At 39.1% G+C, this 21,045-nt stretch overlaps 1 protein-coding gene across 1 annotated transcript; it reads left to right on the plus strand.

Annotated features, from left to right (window-relative positions):
* Nucleotides 1–457: 457 nt before the first annotated feature.
* FNTA (farnesyltransferase, CAAX box, alpha) lies at nucleotides 458–17,126 on the plus strand. The gene is made up of 9 exons (XM_036298603.1): nucleotides 458–704; nucleotides 2,510–2,595; nucleotides 6,510–6,624; nucleotides 7,986–8,090; nucleotides 10,549–10,675; nucleotides 12,546–12,694; nucleotides 15,138–15,200; nucleotides 16,055–16,226; nucleotides 16,507–17,126. The coding sequence occupies exons 1-9, from the start codon at nucleotides 505–507 to the stop codon at nucleotides 16,627–16,629; spliced, it is 1,140 nt and encodes a 379-aa protein (XP_036154496.1). The 5' UTR covers nucleotides 458–504; the 3' UTR covers nucleotides 16,630–17,126.
* Nucleotides 17,127–21,045: the final 3,919 nt, after the last annotated feature.

Below are 21,045 nucleotides of genomic sequence, written 5' to 3' on the forward strand. Positions count from 1 at the left end.
AAGACAAAAACCGTGAATTATTTAAATTCTGTGATATAAACTCATAGCATCCAAAAGAAAGAAAAAGTGTACAAGGAACATAAAGGCCTTTAAAAGGTTAACGTGGAGGCCAGTTCCCTGGAGATGGAGGCGTTGGGGTTGGGTTGGGTTTCTAGCTGTAGGCCAGCTGCCCTCAGCCATGGCTCCTAAGACTGCAAACAAGAGAGGGAACCTAACAACACTAGCACGCCCCCCGTGGCCAACTGCAAGCACGTGGGACGGATGCACAGACGGGACGACGTACGGGAAACGCGGAGGCCTCGGGACCGGGGCGCCAGTCCCGCCCGTAGGCGAGCATCCTCCAAGGTCAGCCCGGGCTCCGGCGCCAGCCTGGGACTCTCTGGCCCGCATCTCTATGGTAGGAAGCGGGAAACCGGAAGCGGGAATCCGAAGGGGAAGAGAGCGAGGGGCGGGGCCTGGAGGGGCGGGGCCTGCGCCGCCAACTCCGCTGCGGGCCGAGGCGTGATGGCGGCGACCGAGGGGGTCGGGGAGGCTACGCAGGGCGGCGAGCCGGGTCAGCCCGAGCCGCCGCCGCCCTTACCGCACCCCCCGCCGCCCCAGCAGCAGCAAGAAGACGTGATGGCGGCTGAGGCTGGAGAAGCGGTGGCATCTCCTATGGACGACGGGTTCCTGAGCCTGGACTCACCCACCTATGTTCTGTACAGGTAACGCCCCCCGCGGGGCCGCGGTCCTTCCCCGGAGGGCGTTGGCCCCACGCGGCGGCGGGTCCGGGTCGGTTCCCGCCGCCTCCGCTGGTCGGAACAAAGTTTCCGCGGCCGCGCTGTCCGGCGGCGGGGGGGCGCGCCCGGCGGGGTCAGGCCCGCCCGCGGCCCTCGCGCTGCCCGGAGCCCTCGCCGTCGCCAGGAGACGGGGCGGCGGGATGCCCGGCCGCGCGGAGACCGCCGCGCGCGCCGGACCGCACTCCCTCTCGGGCCGTGTCGGTGCCCTGGGCCGGGAATGTAAGAAATCCCCGGCGCCGCTCCTCTCCCGCTCCCACAGAACAGCCTGGGAGCCGTCTGACTGCAGCCAGAGGAGCGGGCGCATCTTGAGACTCTGGCAGGAAATACCGTTTCCATCAGTTCAGATGTGCTCCCTTTAGAAACAGGGTAAGGACCTCGGCTGGGTCGCTCTGCGGCCATGGGGAGAGCGAGTGGGGTCCTCGGGGACTGGACGTTCCCTTCGGCGCCTGGTGGGGCTACGCGGAGGGAACGATGTTGGACACCCGTCCCCCCCGCGCCGCGCCTGCCGACGCCCGTCCCGTCCCGTCAGCTCGAGGCTTTCTGCTCACGCCTGTTCCCTGGCTCCAGTTGAACCTACAGAGGCTACTGAGAAGTCCTTAGGTCGTATTTTTCTTTTGTCTTTTTTTTTTTCCTCCTGTAGTTTTGGTAAATCCATTCGACTGCTTATTTGCCTTGTTTTTATGAATGAGTGCAAGGCGCCATCCAGCTTCTGTCCCTGTTCTGTTGTTCATGTTTTACATTGGGTGGGGTGGACCCCATGACCCTCCCACCCCGTCTGAATTGTGAAATACACAATTTGAAATACACAATAAGCTGTAGTTCAGCTTATTCGGGCGGCTGTCTGTCCTCTCCCGGGGGCTGATGACAGCCTTCCTTTCCCCATGTCTCACACCCCTGGTGGCTGCTTCCCGTGTGTCTCCCGACTGGACACAATTTCGGGATTGTCTGGCCGCCACCGAGTCTCTGCTGTCAGTAGCTGATGGGTTTAGAGAACTGAAAAACAGGTGAAAGGAAAAGAATATAAGTAAAGAGGGTTCACACTGGGCAGTTCACGCAGAAATGCCTGTGGTATCCACTGTTGCCACTGTACTGTTATTTTAGCATCGATAATGGGAGTATTCATTGAATGCACGTTTTAAGTGCTTGACATGTTATCTCACTGAATCCTCCGAACAGTCTTTTACATTTGGTTGGTGATATTATCGTCTCCATTTTATAAATGAAGGAACTGAGGCCCAGGTTAGGTCAGGTCAGGTCACACAGCTGTAAGTGGTAGAGCCAAAATTCAACTCAGCCAGTTGTACAGTAAGTTAATAGTGCTGACTCTGATTGTAAAATGTCAATTTCCCAGTAAATTGTTACTCAGTTTTTAAAAAATACTAACTTCAAAGAGTCTTATTAGACCAACGAATTAGATTTATTTCGAACTTAAAACTATTGTATACGTGCTGCCAAAACGTGTTTTTCCACTTACATAAAAATCTTAAATTTGAAAACTGTTCATTTATTTTATTTGGAAGATTATTCACATTATCTTTATTTTAAAGTTGAACATGCAAAGCAAAGTGGCAAAACTTGGTCATGAAGAATCCAACCATAGTTACATTAAGATGTTTAAAAACTACTAGTATTAATGTAAGTGTAATTGTTGCTATTTTAAAAATACCAGAGTTCTTTTTCTTACATACTTGAATATAATCACTGAAAAAATATATATGTATGTATTTCAGAGACAGAGCAGAATGGGCTGATATAGAGCCAGTGCCACAGAACGATGGCCCCAATCCAGTGGTCCAGATCATTTATAGTGAAAAATGTAAGTTTATTTTTATTAGGAAAAGGTCTGTAAGTCAAACTTAGTAGCAGAGTTGAAATTCACAACTATATGGCTAGGTAAATGATAGATTTTTGTCTGACAAAGATCTAAATGACTTATGATAAGCTAACATTGTGTTTTTTATAATTTATTTACATGACTAAGTGTTTTATTTTGTCCAAAGAGTGGACATATTCTAAGTATAAGTAATGAATATTGTTACATTATTTCTTGTGTGTTTTTTTGTTATCTTCTCCCAAAGATATTTTTTCAATTGATTTTTAGAGCGTGTGGAACGAAGTGAAGAGAAAGGGAGAGGGAGGGAGGGGGAGAGAGAGAGAGAGAGACAGAGACAGAGAGAGAGAGAAAGAAAGAAATATCAATGTGAGAGAGATACATCAGTTGATTGCCTCCTTCACAGGCCCCCACTTCGGTGGGAGATCAAACCTGCAACTCCGGTATGTGCCCTTGACCGGGAATCGAACCCACCGCCCTTGGGTGCACTGGCCGATGCTCTATCCGGCCAAGGCAGAATGTTATATTATAAGACATAATAGCTACTTTGTGATTGTATTTTTCATTTAGAGTTAATCTACAACATAAATGAGTTACTGTTTTTTTTAGAATAAACTTTGGTTGCTAAAACATGAGCATTTTGAAATATATTTTAGCAATGAGTGTTAGGCTCAATTGGAATACATTTACTGATACTAAAATGAATGGATTATTTTCTTTGACACAATATCGTTCTTTCATAGTGAATGTGAAAATGCTTTGTACATTGAAGGTCATGCAAATGTTAATTGTTAGTTGTTCTAGGGAAGTGAAAGTGAAATGAATAAAATGGAATGCTAGTTCTGTAGTTTTATATATGTATATATATATATATTTATTTTTTTTTTTTCAGTTAAGGCTTTGTTATCTAAGATCATTCCTCTGTTACAAAAGGCACTAATTGTTTGTTATTTATTTATTATGAAGTACCAAGATATGTTTGAAAAGAAGAATAATGGTGTAAGGGTTTGCCTTACCAAATATGAAAATGTATTACTAAAAATATCATGTGGAACTGGAACAGAAATAGATTAATAAGGAATCTAAAAATACATCATCAGTATAAATGAGAATTTAATATTTGCTAAAAAGGATATTTCATACCTATATGAAAAAAATAGGTTAATCAAATAATATTTTTGTAACAGTTTGCTGTGCATTTGGATATAAGCTAAATTACATCCCTATCTCATAGCTAACATGAAAATAAATTTCAGATGAATTAAAGTTCCAGAACAAAATTGTAAACATACTAGGAGCAAATATTAGAGAGTAATCTTTCATTCTTGAGTGAAGAAGGTATTAGTGAGCAAGTTATAAGACAGAATTGATTAAAGAAAAGATCAGAAGATATAACTGTATAAAAAATAAAAAACCTTCACATGGTAAGATGTTATATGTGAAGATATAATACTAGAGGAAATAGAGAATATCTACAAAGAGATGTTAACCAAACTAGTGATCAGAGAAATGAAAAACCACAATTTTTTCATATTCATAAGGTACCTATAACAAAGATGTTGGAGAAAACTGATATAATCATATATTTCTCTTATTAAAAAATAGTAAGATGTTTTCTGCAAGATAAAAAAGTAAATCAACATTTTAAATTCTTACATATATTATGATTACAAACCACAAAGGAAAATATAATGAAATATGACTTATCGATCAAAAATTTATATATGAATATATCAAAATTTAAAATGTGTATAAGAACCCTAACTGGTTTGGCTCAGTGAATAGAGCGTCAGCCTGCAGACTGAAGGATCCCAGGTTCGATTCCGGTCAAGGGCATATACCTTAGTTGTGGGCACATCCCTAGTAGGGGGTGTGCAGGAGGCAGCTGATCGATGTTTTTCTCTCATGGATGTTTCTAACTCTATCACTCTCCATTCTTCTCTGTAAAAAAATCAATAAAATATATATATTATAAATAAATAAAATGTGTATAAGAGAAGGCATGAATAAATTGAAAGGCAAACAGCATTGTGGGAGAAGATACACCATGTAGAACAGAGGATTGATAATTTAGAACTTTATAAGAAATTCCTACAAAAGGTTAAAGAAACAAACATTAAAAAATGGGCCAAGGGGACACTAGTGGGTTTGGTTCAGTGGTTAGGGCATCAGCCCAAAGAACTAGGAGACTTGGTTCGATCCCTGGTCAAAGGCGCGTACCTCGGTTGCAGGTTCACTTCCCAACCCCGGTCTGGGTGATGTCTCTCTCTTTCTCCCCTCTTACTTCCTCCCTTTCTCTCTCTTTAAAATTAATGGAAAAAATATTCTCAGGTGAGGATTTAAAAAAATGGACAAAGGGTATAAACCAGGGGTGGGCAAACTTTTTGACTCGAGGGCCACAATGGGTTCTTTTTTTTTTTTTTTTTTTAAATATATTTTATTGATTTTTTTACAGAGAGGAAGGGAGAGAGATAGAGAGTTAGAAACATCGATGAGAGAGAAACATCGATCAGCTGCCTCCTGCACATCTCCTACTGGGGATGTGCCCGCAACCAAGGTACATGCCCTTGACCGGAATCGAACCTGGGACCTTTCAGTCCGCAGGCTGACGCTCTGTCCACTGAGCCAAACCGGTTTCGGCCACAATGGGTTCTTAAACTGGACCGGAGGGCCGGAACAAAAGCATGGATGGAGTGTTTGTGTGAACTAATATAAATTCAAAGTAAACATCATTACATAAAAGGGTACAGTCTTTTTTTTTTTTTTTTTTTTAGTTTTATTCATTTCAAACGGGCCGGATCCGGCCTGCGGGCCGTAGTTTGCCCATGGCTGGTATAAACTGATAGTTCACAGAAGAGAAAATTTCCTTGTCCATTAAGTAGAGGGGAAAAATTTATTGTCATTAAGAATGAGAGAGATGCAAATTAAAATGGGAATGCTATTTCTACCCATGAATTGAATAGCAAAGATTAAACCTGTGATATCAGGTATTAGGACATATAAACAGATACATGTATTTCTGATGGTAGTTTTCATATTTAAGCCATTTTGGAAAGCAGTGTGGTATATCTAGTAAAACTGGAAAATGCCCATATCTTACAACCTTGAAGTGCTGCTTCTATAATACATTCTGGGTTTGCTCTGGCATATGGCATCAGAAGACATACTAGGAGGTTATGAATGACTATTCAGATTTTATTACTACCTGGTTCACATTCTAACTTCATTTTACTGTCACCTTGAACAAATTATTTAAATTTAACCTCTGTACCTCTATTCCCTCCTCTATATCCATGTTTTGGAGAATCCTATATAATAAAAGGCTAATATGCAAATCGCAGAATGACCGGTTGTTATGATGCACACTGCCACCAGGGGGCAGACGCTCAATGCAGGAGCTGCCTCCTGGTGGTCAGGGTGCTCCCACAGCTGGCAAGCTCAGTGGTGGTGGCGGGAGCCTCTCCTGCCTCCGCAGCAGTCAGACATCCCCTGAGGACTCCCAGACTGTGAGAGGGCACAGGCCAGGCTGAGGGACCTCTCCCCGCGCCCCCCCCCCCCCCGCCCCCGCCGCCAAGTGCACAAATTCATGCACCGGGCTTCTAGTGGGTAAATAAAATGTATTATTGTCATACAGTTCAAGGGGATCTAGATCTGTTACAACATGGACAGATCTCAAAAACAATGTTCAGTGAAAAACACACACAAGTTTTAGAAACTTTGTGTCTGTGATACTACAGTATTTTCAGGGTGGTATTCACACAATCATTTGACTTCTTTTGCTTATTGTTCTAAGTAATGCAATAAAATACCTTTCTTTGTAAGATATAACAACAGTTTATACTATAATGGTAGTTTTGAACAAGAAAGATAGTCCTAATGCAGTTTTGTACTATTTACAGTTAGAGATGTTTATGATTATTTCCGGGCTGTTCTGCAGCGTGATGAAAGAAGTGAGCGAGCTTTTAAATTAACCAGAGATGCTATAGAGTTAAATGCAGCCAATTATACAGTGTGGTAGGTAATACATTATTAATATTTCCTGTTTAAATGTCTCATGTTTTAGTTTGGATGGCTTTTCTTTTTCTTAACTGAACTTTAACTTTTGTCAAAATAATAATTCATATATGAATTTAGAAGTCAGAGACTGAATGAAAAATAGCAACCTCTGCCCCATTCCTTCTCACTACCAAAGTCCCACTCCTCAGAGGTAGCAACTTGAGCTGTTTTTTTCTTGAATTAAACTGTATATTCTAAATAATATGCTTAATTTTGTTTTCATTTATCTTTTCCTTCTGTGGAATTTACAGAATTCACTGTCCACTACACTTGTTTTATTTATAAGTAGCATTTTTGTGGTGGTTTTAAAAGTAAAATATATGATAATGTTTGTAATGGAATTAATTTATTATATAAATAATTATCTAAAGGAACTATTATATAAATAATTATCTAAATGAACAAGGTTACCATACAGGGAAAGAGATGTCTTTGATTCTTGTGTACTAGTAATACAACACAGGTAACCCCAGATTATTACCTAAAAATAATCATTAGTTGGTTGTCTTTTCTTGTATGTCACATTTTTTGCCTTTTGCTATTTTTACTTCAAAATGCTTGACTCTTATGGAGATTCTTCAGTAAATTAAAAGTAGAGCTGCCATATCATCCAGCAGTTCTACTTTTGGGCATTTATCTGAAGAAAGCAAAAACACTAATTTGAAAAGATACATGCACATCTATGTTCCTTGCAGCATCACTAGTAACAGCTGAGAAATGTAAGCAACCTAGATGTCCATCAATAGATGAATGGATAAAGATGTAGTGCACCGTATATACAGCAATGGGCAAAAGTAGACTTACAGTTGTGAGTATGCGAAAGTTTATTCTTGTATTATTATTTATTAATTATTGTATTATTTGTATTACAAATGCAAACCTACTTTTGCCACACCCTGTATACAGAGTGGAATATTGTGCAGCAATAAAAAAGAATGAAATCTTGCCCTTTGTGGCAACATGGATGGACATAGAGGGTATTATGCTAAGTGAAGTAAATCAGACAGAGAAAGATAAATGCCATATGATTTTATGTATATGTGGAATCAAAAAGAAAACAAAATGAATAAATAAAACAAAACAGAAACAGACTTGTAGTTGTAGAGCACAAACTGATAGTTGCCCAAAGGGAGGGGTTGGGAGGATGAGAAGAAAAAAATTACTTTTAAATACTTGATTCTTCCAATGACCAGATATATGTAGGAGATTAGACAAAAAAAAAAAAAAGTCTTATTCTGTTGTCTTGTAGCTTTATTTGATACTGTGGGGAGGCGATTTATGTGGAGTCTGAGACTTTGAATGCTTGATGTTTGCTATAGGCATTTCCGGAGAGTTCTCTTAAAGTCGCTTCAAAAGGATCTACATGAGGAAATGAGCTACATCACTGCAATAATTGAAGAACAGCCCAAAAACTATCAAGTTTGGTAAGATGAAAATAGGAGGGAAACATGTCACTATGCTGATAGTACCTGCCAATGGGTGATGCAAATATAGGGAATTGTTTCTTGCTTTATAATTTTAGTACTTTGCATTGGAGCTAATGTTACCTGCCTCACAGGGTTGTTAGGAGGATTAAATGAGACAATTTTTGTAGTGTTTAAAGTAGTGCCTGACCCGTGGTTAACACTAAAATGCTTGCTATTATTATTATTTAAAATATCTAGCATGTAATAGTGCTAGAGTCAGAAAAGAATTTGAGTTAAAAAATCTGAAATATTTTCTTTGTGTTAAAAAATGCCTTTTTGGTATTTGATGTTGTATTTTTTTTTATTTAAAATATTTATACTGATGTTGGACATACAAAAATGAACCAGATACAATCTAAAAGGAAAAGCAAATAATAAAACCAGTTATTTTACAGTGTAGTGTGAAAAGCATAATAATTTTTCACAGAGTATATTTGTTCTAAAAATTAAGCCCCTACATTTACACAAGAGTATAGATTAGTATTTGTGAGAGGAGCAGAATACAATGGGAAAAGAGAGGTAAATAATGGAGCAGAGGACAAAGAACGAGTTTGAACAGTACCCAGGATACAGTGAGCACTCCATGAATGAAAGCTGCTGTGGCTGCTGTGGAGGAGGAGGAGGTAGTGGAGGTCATGTTGGTGAAGGAAGAGGAGGTGGTGGTGGTGGTGGTGGTGATGGTGAGGGTGGTGAGGGTGGTGGTGGTGAGCTGGAGATGGTTGTGAAGCTAGTGAAGTAGCAGAAGCAACTGTCTCCACTTTCCGTGCCACTCACTGCCTGTTCAAAATGCAGGAGTTACACCATTTTTTTTTTTCAATATAATGATCGACACATGCCTATCTTTATGCCTGAGATTTAAGGTTGATTTCTGAGAGGAACAACTTCTCGGACAAAGAAAATATTCTGGGGAGACACATGAAAGAGCACAGTGCACTCAGGGAGTTGTATAACTCCATGTGATTAGAGTAAATGGGATAAGATCATAAAGACCCTTATGAACATTAGTAAGGAGTGTGGACTTGATCCTAGGCATTGGAGAGCTATTGCCAAATTTTAATTAAGGAAGTAATACGGTTGGTTTTGTGTCTTGGAAGTTTTACCCTGACTGTAGGGTGGAGCATAGATGGAATAGGTTCACAGCCCTGGTAGGCCATTGCACTGGTACAGGCTAAGAGAGGTGTGGAGCGGGTTTAGGGGAGGGAAGGATATATTTGAGAGAGGGTTTGCAGACAGAAGCAACAGGTTTGAAGTTTCATTTATTGGAGGAGTGATGAAGAACAATGATGTTAATATATTTGGCTTGACCACTGGGTGAATGGTGGTGCCAACCACTGGGGAATTTATAAGACAAAGCAGCACATTTCTGGGGAAGAGAGATGGAACCAGTATTGGACAAATGGCATTTGATGTGCCTATGGAAAAACCTATGTGTTGTGGTCCAGCACATGGTTGAAAAATGCTCATCTGGAGTTGAGGTCATAGCTATGGATGAGGATGCTCAGGGAGAATTAGAGGAGAAGCCTGAGGATAGAACACCAGTGAACATCATTTAAGAAGCATTCCAGGATGACTGAGCAAGGAAACCAAAAGTTAGTGTCATCACAGAAACCAAGAGAAGAGAGAGCTTTAAGAAGAAAGGAGTGGAGGACGGTTTCAATACTGCTGACAGGTCAAGGAAAGTAAGGACTAAAAGATGACCAACGGGTTTGTTAATTAGGTGGGTATGAGTTAGTGATCTTGGCATGAGAGTCCTCCCACCTGGGTGGGGTGGTGACTGGATAGGCAGGAGGGAAGTGGTAGGAAGAGAAAAGAAGGCACATAGTGGGTTGAATCATAAATGGGAGATGAGGGTTGGCTGTTGAGAAAAGAAGGGAGAGCAAGTTGCTAGTCAGGTATAGTTTTTTTTTGTTTTGTTTTTCCAACATGGAAAACTCCTCTTTTGACAGATTTGTCACTTATCATAGCTACAATTCTGCCCACAAACTAGTGAAATGAGCATTTATTTGCTTGTATGGTGACACTTTGGACTTAAGGAAAACTAGCAGTCTATTTATAACCAGAGGAGCTTCAAACTTGATAAAATATTATATATCCTATAGTCTTATGCCATTGGTCTTTGATAGAATTTTCTGGTTGTTAAAAGACTTTAAACCTCCTTTAAGCTGTAAACTATTTGATTTCATTTTATACAAAAATCACAAATCACTGTTTTATGTTTTTCAACTTAGTATTCTGAAATTTTTTCTGTTAGTGTTTCTTTTTTGTTAACTTTTCTCTCCAGCAGAGCCTTGAGAACTAGAGATGATTTCTGTTTCTTAAGTGTTCCTTCACATCACCTAGCATAGCACATGCAACTGTTACTTTGGTTCCGGAATAAATTCACACAAAACTTCTCTCCCTTTTCCACCGGCTTTAGGCATCATAGGCGAGTATTAGTGGAGTGGCTAAAAGATCCATCTCAGGAGCTTGAGTTTATTGCCGATATTCTTAATCAGGATGCAAAGAATTATCATGCCTGGCAGCATCGACAGTGGGTTATTCAGGTATTGTCTTTCTTATCACAATGTTTTCCAATTTTTTATTTTTTAACTGAATTAAATAATTAAAATTATTAAATTGTAAGTATACTTCTGAACTGAAACATACATGTAGTTTATGTATATACATATAAACACAATATGTATATCATTATTATTAAGTTAGTTATCTGACACTTTTCATGTTGGTTAACCTTTATAATTTCTTGAGATATATTCATGAGTAGCTTTATATTAAAGAAGAATAGTAACTTAATATTTAGGTTGAATATACATCACATCTTATATTTGCCAACAAATTGAATAGAAAAAGTAGTTCTAATTTTTTAATACAACTTTGTTATTTTAATTAACAAGAGCATCATACACACTAAGGTTTTTGCGTATATAAACTTAGGAATATGATTTTACAGTAACTATTATATATTTTATTTCCGCCCAATTGTTAAAATTTTATGCTAAATCTTGAATAGAAGAGAATAGTTAGGACTCCCACTCTGGGCATTTAATTTATTCTACCAAACAATTCTAGCGTTGTTTTCTGTGAAATTTTCCCCAGTAATTACTACTTTCTGCACTATTCATTATACCAAGATTATTTCATCAAATTATTTTTTATTTAAAATTTTAAACTTTTCTAAATTTGAATAAAGGGATACATTGTTTAAGGTATTTAGTATTTTTTTATGAATTTCTACCTTTTTTTCTGTTAAAACATAAGAAATACAATTCCACAAGCTTTTTCATAGTTAACATCTCTGACTGTTTTAGCATTTATAAGTTTTGATCATTCTACTTTTTTTCCAAATTATCTGTATGGGTTCTCTTCTCCATAATTTTTTTTTTGTTTCATATTATAATTTTTTCTTGATTTTAAAGAGAGAGAGGAGGTGGGGGAGAGAAACATCCATTTGTTGTTCCACTTATTTATACATTTCATCGGTTGGTTCTTATGTGCAAGACTGGAAACGAACCCACAACCTTGGCATATCAGCATGACACGCTAACCAACTGAGCTACTTGGCAAGGGCCTTTCTCCTTAATTTAAAAAATTAAAACAACTTTGCCCTGGCTGGGTGGCTCAGTTGGTTGGAGTGTTGTCCTGTACACCAAAACAGGTTGGATTCCTGACAGGGCACATACGTAGGTTATAGGTTCCATCCCCAGTCAGGGCGTGTATTGGAGGCAACTGATCAATGTTTCTCTCTCTCTCTCTCCCCCTTCCTCTTCTCTAAAAAGCAATAAAAACATATCCTTAAGTGAGGACTTTAAAAAATATATTAAAAAACAGCTTTATAATGTGAAAACTTTGTCTAAACTTAATTGTGGATCTTTCTCTACATCTATTTTAATGTAATTTTGTCATATGTGTGCATTTTGAATATTTTGTTTTATTTAATGTATTAATATCAGATTAATCACATCAAATTAATATGTTGTAGTTAATCATTTTCTTACTAAGTTTGGTGGGGTTTATTTTCCTCTAAAATTTCACTATAAACAATGCATAAGCTTTTAGTTAAATATACTTATTTTGCTTTTGATTTAGTCCTTTAGAATAATTCTGGGCTCAAATAGCGTAAACGTGCATCATGTTACCTGAATTGTTCTCAAGAAGGTGGTACTGAATTACAGGCTGCTTTGGCTGCTCTGTCTTCCTGATATTTTCATCCCTCATAACCAGTCCCTTGTCTTTGATTACTTTTCTTTCCCACTGCATTTGCTTGACCTGCAACTGTCATTCTCCTCCAACTGTGTGCTGAGTCCCACATCTTCAGTTAGACCTACTTAGCTTTGCTGAAATTTGATTAATTTTTATTGTTTATAAATAATGGGACATTTCTAATTGGACGTTTTATTATTTATTTTCTTTTAGGAATTTAAACTTTGGGATAATGAGCTGCAGTATGTAGACCAGCTTCTTAAAGAGGATGTGAGAAATAACTCTGTCTGGAACCAAAGATACTTCGTAATTTCTAACACCACTGGCTACAATGATCGGACTGTATTGGAAAGAGAAGTCCAGTTAGTAATCTCCTTCACTTGTTCACTCAGTAAAAGAATATTTGTGTGCCTACCATATGTCAGGTATTGGGGAGACAGCAAAGATCAGGACTGTCCCACTTTTACCCTCATGGACCTAATAGGACAGAATACTTAGATGAAATTGATAACAATAAATTTACAAGTATATAGTATACCTCTGCTTTGTAATGTCTTAACTTTCTTGAAATACTGTTGCTACTGTAGATTGAGAAGAAATCAGATTTCATAGTGTCTAGGAAGCTTTGTTTAAAACTGTCGTATTAAATTCTTTTGTATGTTGGATAATAGTCCCCTGATGCCATGTTATTCTAGTGCAGGGTTTTGAGCCAGATAAATCTTTGTTGTAGGGGCTGTCCTGTGCATTGTAGTATGTGGAGCATACCTGGCCTGTATACCCTGTACAGACAGTCCTCGACTTATGATGGTTCAATTTATGATTTTTTTACTTTAAGATGTTGTGAAAGGAGTTGGGGTGGAGGGTGGGCTAGAAGTGATCAGTAGAGGAAAAAGAGGAACATATGTAGTACTCTCAACAATAAAGATTTTTTTAAATATAAGATGTTGTAAGCTGTACAATTCAGTAGAAACATAGGCTAAGCTATGGTGTTCTGTATGTTGGGTGTATTAAATGCATTTTTGAGTTACAATATTTTCAATTATAATGGGTTTGTCGGGACATAACCCTGTCATAAGTCGAGGAGCGTCTGTAGATCAGTAGTAACCCTCCCTCCCCAGTTATGACAAACAGAAATGTCCCCCGACATTGCCAGATGTCCCCTCGGGAGCATAGTTGTCTGCAGTTGAAAATTACTGGTCTAGCAAGCATAAGGCTGTTATAAGAGCCAGAAATTTTTGAATTGGTATGAATATGTCTGTATATCCATAAACAATAGCCACCTCTTTTCTGCCTTTGTCTATTTTGTCTCAGTAGTCTGACTTAGATTTAAACATGTTTGTTTTTATAGTCTCATGAGACCATAATCATAATTTTAATTGTAAAAGTTAATTAACAGCTCCTGTTTTTTTTTTCTTTTATAGTTGGTATTCCGTTGTGAGGATTAGGAAAAGGATGCTCTGAAGGAAAGCAAAGCATCATCCTTCAGAAAATTCGATAGCTTCCTTGCCAAAGTTTTTCTACCTTGAAATAATCCAATTAATAATTAGGGAGTTTCAAAATAGTATATGTTCCTTATTTACTGTAGCCTACTACATTAGGTTAGACATAATAAGATATTTTAAAAATTGAATATAAAGAGTTTGGAAAATGCAGACTTCTCTCATAGCTTTAAAGGAAGATCACTGGCTTTCTAGTACCAAATAGAAATAAAAATAATCAGCCAAGAATCTAAAGAGTTTTCCATTCTTAAAGTTTATTATACCCTACAGATAGGTAAAAGAAATATTTAAGATGCTAAGAGTAGCAGTAGTTTTCTATAATTTAGTTAATTAAATTTAACTCTAAGAATACAGGTGTAGCTGATTATTTTCTGTAGTTTTTCCCTTTTATAAAAGCAATGCAGTTTACTTATGGGGAATTATACTGAATTGTATAAAATTAAACATCAGAATCTCTTATTCTCCTTCCCATATCCCATTCTTGAAAAATTGTGGGGTGTTTCCCCCTCCCCATTAATTTGAGAGAGAGTAAAGGGGAGAAAGAAAAACATCAGTTTATTGTTCCACTTATCCATGCATTCATTGGTCGATTCTTGTATGTGCCCTGATGGGGGATCAAACCACAACCTTGGCATATTGAAACTACACTCTAACCAACTGAGCTACCTGGCCAGGGCCCATATCCCATTCTAGAGGGAGCCACAAGTAGTGAATCCTTCCAAGCCTTATAAATACATTACAAACATGCACAGCAACCTAGGCAATCATATTATACACATTGCCTTTTTTTCCCCCACTAAATACATCATGGTAATATTTCTATTTGAGTACATAACCTACTAGCACTATTAATAATAGTTACTATTTATCAAGCATTTACTAAGATTATATAGTTCTCCTTTTTCAACAATTAAGGATTTGACAGCCATAAGTAGATCTTAGACTTTTCGCCCAAGATTGCTTTACAAGTAAAAGGTAAATCTTGTTTTAGCTGACATTTTTCCTTCAGAGGGAAAGCCTAAGTTAAAGGAATTCTCCTTTAATTTCTTTTCTGTTGTGAATTGAGCCTTCATATTGAGTGTCCTTCTCCAGAATTGGATACAAATATTCAATAGGGAAGAACTATGCCAAAAAGAATTGACAGTTGGAGACTGGAGAGACTTAAATATGACCTCGAGAGGTACCAAAGTCCACTCAGAGAGAAATGAAAGCACATATCTAAGCTATGCTAACGTCTTACTAAAACTGTTTCTAATGATTGCTCTGCTCTTAAAATTATACACATATTGTGCTCTTTTTCTTATAGGTACACTCTGGAAATGATCAAGCTAGTACCACATAATGAAAGTGCATGGAACTACTTGAAAGGGTAAGAGGATGTTTTTTACTTGTTTTATATAAAATACAACCTATTAATATGGTGCATTATGAACTATGTTCCATAATCAGATTCCAAAATGATACTAAAAATTTTTCTGTTTTTCTCTGAGAGCAGAAGTGTATTATGACAACACCTAAGAACAGTGTCCTCTACCCTTCCCTCCACCTCCTAAGCACATATACCAGCCCAGTTTTTAGAGTAGTCCATGAGTGAACAATAACAAATTATAACTGAAGTTATGAATCCTATAGTCTTTATGTCAAAGAATGGAATACAGCTTGCTATAGCAACAAAATCTAACCTATTCCTGTGCTCTTCTCTCTGAGACAAGCCATTATGTAGACTCAGACAGTGAGAAAAAAAGATTGGAATACACACCCTCAGTGAATGTGCAGCTCAGGAGCATACAGTAAGGCAAGGCCAACTATTTACAGTCAGACTGCACAAATGCAGGCAGCCTCTCTGATTCACTTCTAGAGATCTCCTGTTACAAGTCTCACTTGTTAAACTGACAAGGTTTCCCTTGCCTGGCCACTGACATGCCCAGGCTCCCTGCCGCACTTAGAGGTCTCCAAGAGCCAAAGTACGTGGCCTGGTCACACTGGGAGGTGTGTGCAGGGTAGGGGCCCGTGATATCTGGAGGGCTGAAAGGATAAGTTAAAACTCCTGTGTTTTCCTTCACTTTTTAATTTTAAGATTTGTTTTCTGCTTTAATTTTGTGTGAATTTCATTTAGTTTCAACTTCATTCAAAATGTCTCCTTTTCTTGCTTATGTCACAGGGGCTATTGATCTTTCTATTATTTTTGCTCTTCTCAAAAATTAGAATAATTTCTTTTTTTAGGATTTTGCAGGATCGTGGTCTTTCCAAATATCCCAATCTATTAAATCAATTGCTTGATTTGCAACCAAGTCATAGTTCCCCCTACCTAATTGCCTTTCTTGTGGACATCTATGAAGATATGCTAGAAAACCAATGTGACAACAAGGAGGACATTCTTAATAAAGCATTAGAGGTAAGCTCGTGGAACTCATCACTTCCTTTTTGCTATCTCAGAATTGGGTCTTTCCAGCACCACTAATATTCATGTCCCTTTCAGCAGTTACTCAGAATTCAAGGCAGGACTATTTCTGTTGTTTAGAGCAATACCCACGTCACTAGTGAACATAGTACGCAACTCTGGTGGTGTATCTCATTTGAACATGATTGAGTTAAACTGTATTAGCTCAACAGCATTTGCCCTAAAGATTTAATTACACTTTTTCTTTAATGAATTGTTTGTTTTTCATTTTTAGTTATGTGAAATCCTAGCTAAAGAAAAGGACACTATAAGAAAGGAGTATTGGAGATATATTGGAAGATCTCTTCAAAGCAAACACAGCACAGAAAGTGATCCACCAACAAATGTACAGCAATAACACCATCTAGAAGAACTTGATAGACTGCTTTTATTTTTTTAAGAGACTCTAATGCAGGAGTTTAAAACTACCCTGTGCCTGTGGTGTAAAACATGCATTGCACAGATACTGCTTTTTAACAAGAACTAAGTACGATGTTCCTTGGGTGCTGCTGCCATGCAGACTAGCTCTAAGTAATTCGATTATTTTATAGCAAAGTAATTGGGGGGAGGGAGAAGGAAAAAAGTCCCATATAGGAACTTTTGTGGTCTTATCAACATTTACTTTAATCCCTTAGCGTCAACTCCTCCCTGAATGGTATACGCATCAGGATTTGCAGCATAAATGATAACTTATATGTAATGGATATGAGGTAGCTTAAATTTTGGTTTAGGAAGCAAGGAATGCAATTGTTACTCAGAGCTGCTATGCCACACTCACAATATCTTGCTATTACTGTAACCAACTAATGCCAAAAGAATGGTTTTGTAATAAAATTATAGATGTATTCTAAACAATGCCATAGTAGTTTGACTTTTTTCTTTTCTTTTTTTAACTTTATTTTTATTGTTGACACTATTATGTCCCCGTTTTGTCCCCTTTTACCCATCTCCACCCAGCCCCCGCGCCCTTCCCTCTGGCCATCACCACACTGTTGTCTGTGTTTATGAGTTAAACATATACATTTTTTAGCTAATCCTTTCACCTTCTTTCATCCAATCCCCCCTCCCCTGACAGCGGTCAGAATGTTCTATGTATCCATGCCTCTGTTTCTGTTTTGTTCATCACTTTATTTTGTTCATTAGATTCACATATAAGTGAGATCATATGGTATTTTTCTTTCTCTGACTGGCTTATTTCACTTAGCATAATAATCTCTAGGTCCATCCATGCTGTTACAAAAGGTAAAAGTCCCTTTTTTACGGCCGAGTAGTATTCCAATGTGTAAGTGTACCACAGCTTTTTTAATCCACTCATCTACTGATGTGCACTTGGGCTCTTTCCAGATCTTGGCTATTGTAAGTAATGCTGCTATGAACATAGGGGTGTATATATTCTTTCGACCCAGTGTTTGGGGATTTTTAGGGTATATTCCCAGAAATAGTTTCCTTTTTTAAAATAGCATTTAACTATATATAAGGAACATTTTCCCAGCTTAGAAAAGCAATTGAGGGAGAAAATCTATATAAAAGCATAATATGGAAATCTACCTGACAGTGGAATGACCGTTTGCTATGATGCACACTGACCACCAGGGGACAGACGCTCAACGCAGGAGCTGCCCCCAGCCCTCCCCGCACCCCCCCCCCCCCATTGGGGCCTGCTGGCCAACCTCTTCGATCCACCCCCTGGCTGGCAGGCTCCAATCGCCTGATGGGGAACAGGGAACCGGGGTGGGTCCCAGCGGATGTGGGTGGTGCCAGGCCAAGGTGGATGCGAGCGAGCAGGGCCCCAATTGCTCAGCTGGTTGCCCCACACACACACAGGGCGACCAGCGGCAGGGTTTGGGGCTGGTGAGCAGGAGGAAACAGCCAGCTTCTCAGTTCTTCCCCCTGGCTGCCCGATGGGGAATGGGGAACCAGGGTGGGTGGCCGCGGACGCTGGTGGCTGCCGGCAGCCAGGGAAAATGAGCCCTCATCGCAGGCCAGGCCTAGGGACCCTACCCATGCACGAATTTCATATGCCAGTCCTCTACTGTTGACATAAAACCGTAGAAACCAGAAACATGGTTATGCTTTAGGAACTGTTATTAAAGTTTGAATTGGTCAGTTCTTGACTACATGTAACAAAATTGACTAAAGCTAGTTTAAACCCAAAGGTTTTTTTGTTTTGTTTTTTTAATATATTTTACTGATTTTTTACAGAGAGGAAGGGAGAGAGATAGAGAGTTAGAAACATCGATCAGCTGCCTCCTGCACATCTCCCACTGGGGATGTGCCCGCAACCCAGGTGCATGCCCTTGACCGGAATCGAACCTGGGACCTTTCAGTCCGCAAGCCGACGCTCTATCCACTGAGCCAAACCGGTTTCGGCCCCAAAGGTTTTATTAAGGTATATAGGTAGCTCACAGAATAATTGCCTGATCTTCCCAGAAATACATCCCAAAGCCACACTACAGAACTGGACCATCAAGGTTTTTTTTGCCTGTGCCTAGGATCAGGAACCTGCTGAATGATCCTGTCCACCTCTGCCACATTTCATGTGAGCACATCTGCTTCCCTTCCCATGTAATGCAGCTCCAAAGTAAAGGCTCACTTTAGTGCATCTAGGATGTTATTTAGGAACGAACTTTAATGACATCAAAAACTCAACTGAAAAGGAATCTGGGAAATGTAGTTCACAGCTTTCCAGCCTATGCAAGTCAGGAAGACGTTGGAGTGTTAAGCTAGTTCTCTACCTGCACATATTTACACCTTTATCAATAAAGAATTTTCAGCCCTAACCGGTTTGGCTCAGTGGATAGAGCGTCGGCCTGCAGACTGAAAGGTCCCAGGTTCGATTCCGGTCAAGGGCATGTACCTTGGTTGCAGGCACATCCCCAGTAGGGGGTGTGCAGGAGGCAGCTGATCGATGTTTCTCTGTCATCGATGTTTCTAACTCTCTATCCCTCTCCTTTCCTCTCTATAAAAAATCAATAAAATATATATATAAAAAAAGAATTTTCAATGTTCAAAGCAGTAAACTACAACTAAGGAAATTGTAAAGAGTAGAAAAATTATCTCTTCTCAAGAATTCAGAAAGACAATATTTTAATACTTTCTGGAGAAAATATATTTATGGCATTTTATTTTTAACTAGAGGCCCGATGCATGAAATTAGTGCAAGAGTAGACCTTCCTCCCCCACCCCCCCCTCCCGCTGCTGGCACCGGCTTCCCTCTGGCAACCAGGACCCAGGCTTTCCTCGCAGCCCTGGCTTTGTCTGGAAGGACATCCAGTCTAATTAGCATATCATGCTTTTATTATAGATATTTTCCATGTTTTTGTTGTTTTTAGAATCCATAATCTCTGATTTTTATTAAAATTGTCAAAGTATCATCCTATGTAGATAATTTCAAAAGTTTCATCACATACAAAAACTATGAGAAGTTTTCATAAGATAACACTTACTCTCAGAAACTATCATATTAATGTCCCCAAATTGATAGGACTCAAAGCTCATAGAGACTATTTAATAAAATGCCTAACAGCAGTTTACCAGTTTACATTGAGAACTGTAACAGAAGCAGACCAAACCGTTACATCAGCCTAAACCAGTGGTTCTCAACCTTCCTAATGCCGCGACCCTTTAATACAGTTCCTCATGTTGTGGTGACCCCCAACCATAAAATTATTTTCGTTGTTACTTCATAACTAATTTTGCTACTATTATGAATCGTAATGTAAATATCTGATATGCAGGATGTATTTTCATTGTTACAAATTGAACATAAAGCCCTGACCGGTTTGGCTCAGTGGATAGAGCATCGGCCTGCAGACCGAAGGGTCCCGGGGTTCGATTCGGTGAAGGGCGTGTACCTTGGTTGCAGGCACATCCCCAGTAGGGGGTGTGCAGGAGGTAGCTGATTGATGTTTCTAACTCTCTATCCCTCTCCCTTCCTTTCTGTAAAAACTCAATAAAAATATATTTTAAAAAAAACAAAAAACAAATTGAACATAAAGCATAGTGATTAATCACAAAAACAATATCTAATTACATACGTGTTTGCCAATGGTCTTAGGCGACCCCTGTGAAAGGGTCGTTCAACCCCCAAAGGGGTCGTGACCCACAGGTTGAGAACCGCTGGCCTAACCACTTTACATTTTCTGTCTGAAGTTTAACAAAGTGACAATTTATCAAAAAGATACTTTGTGAGCATGGAGTCAGTCAGTTTCCAAGAACTCAGATGTGGCTCTTTTCCATGTGTGTTCTCTCCAAGTGTCACAGAGTCCTTTGAGGGAGATAATTATTGTATATGGGGAATCTTTATTACTGCCCACTCACCTGCTGCATACTAACTTGGACTACCCCTCCATTTCAAACTTAAGATGTCTTCTCCCTACTCGATCTGCTCTGTTCTTCCACCTGAAACCCACTTAAAACCTTTGTTCAGTCAGTTTTTTTTTTTAAGTTTTTAATATATTTTATTGTTGTTTTTTTTACAGAGAGGAAGGGAGAGGGATAGAGAGTTAGAAACATCAATGAGAGAGAAACATCACAGTCCCAACTGGGGATGTGCCTGCAACCAAGGTAAAGGACCCTTCAGTCTGCAGGCCTACGCTCTATCCACTGAGCAAACCGGTTAGGGCTGTTCAGTCAGTTCTGCTAGAACGTGATGCTGTGTTCCTACATCACATGGCCATGCAAAATCACGAATAAAAACCAGGGGGCTTATGGTAAAAATGGGGTTAGAGATACAACGCTCAAAAATGTAATCAGTTAAAATTTAAAAAAAAAG

This window comes from Myotis myotis, unplaced genomic scaffold (genome assembly GCF_014108235.1).
Source record: "Myotis myotis isolate mMyoMyo1 unplaced genomic scaffold, mMyoMyo1.p scaffold_m19_p_3, whole genome shotgun sequence".
Classification (NCBI taxonomy): domain Eukaryota; kingdom Metazoa; phylum Chordata; class Mammalia; order Chiroptera; family Vespertilionidae; genus Myotis; species Myotis myotis.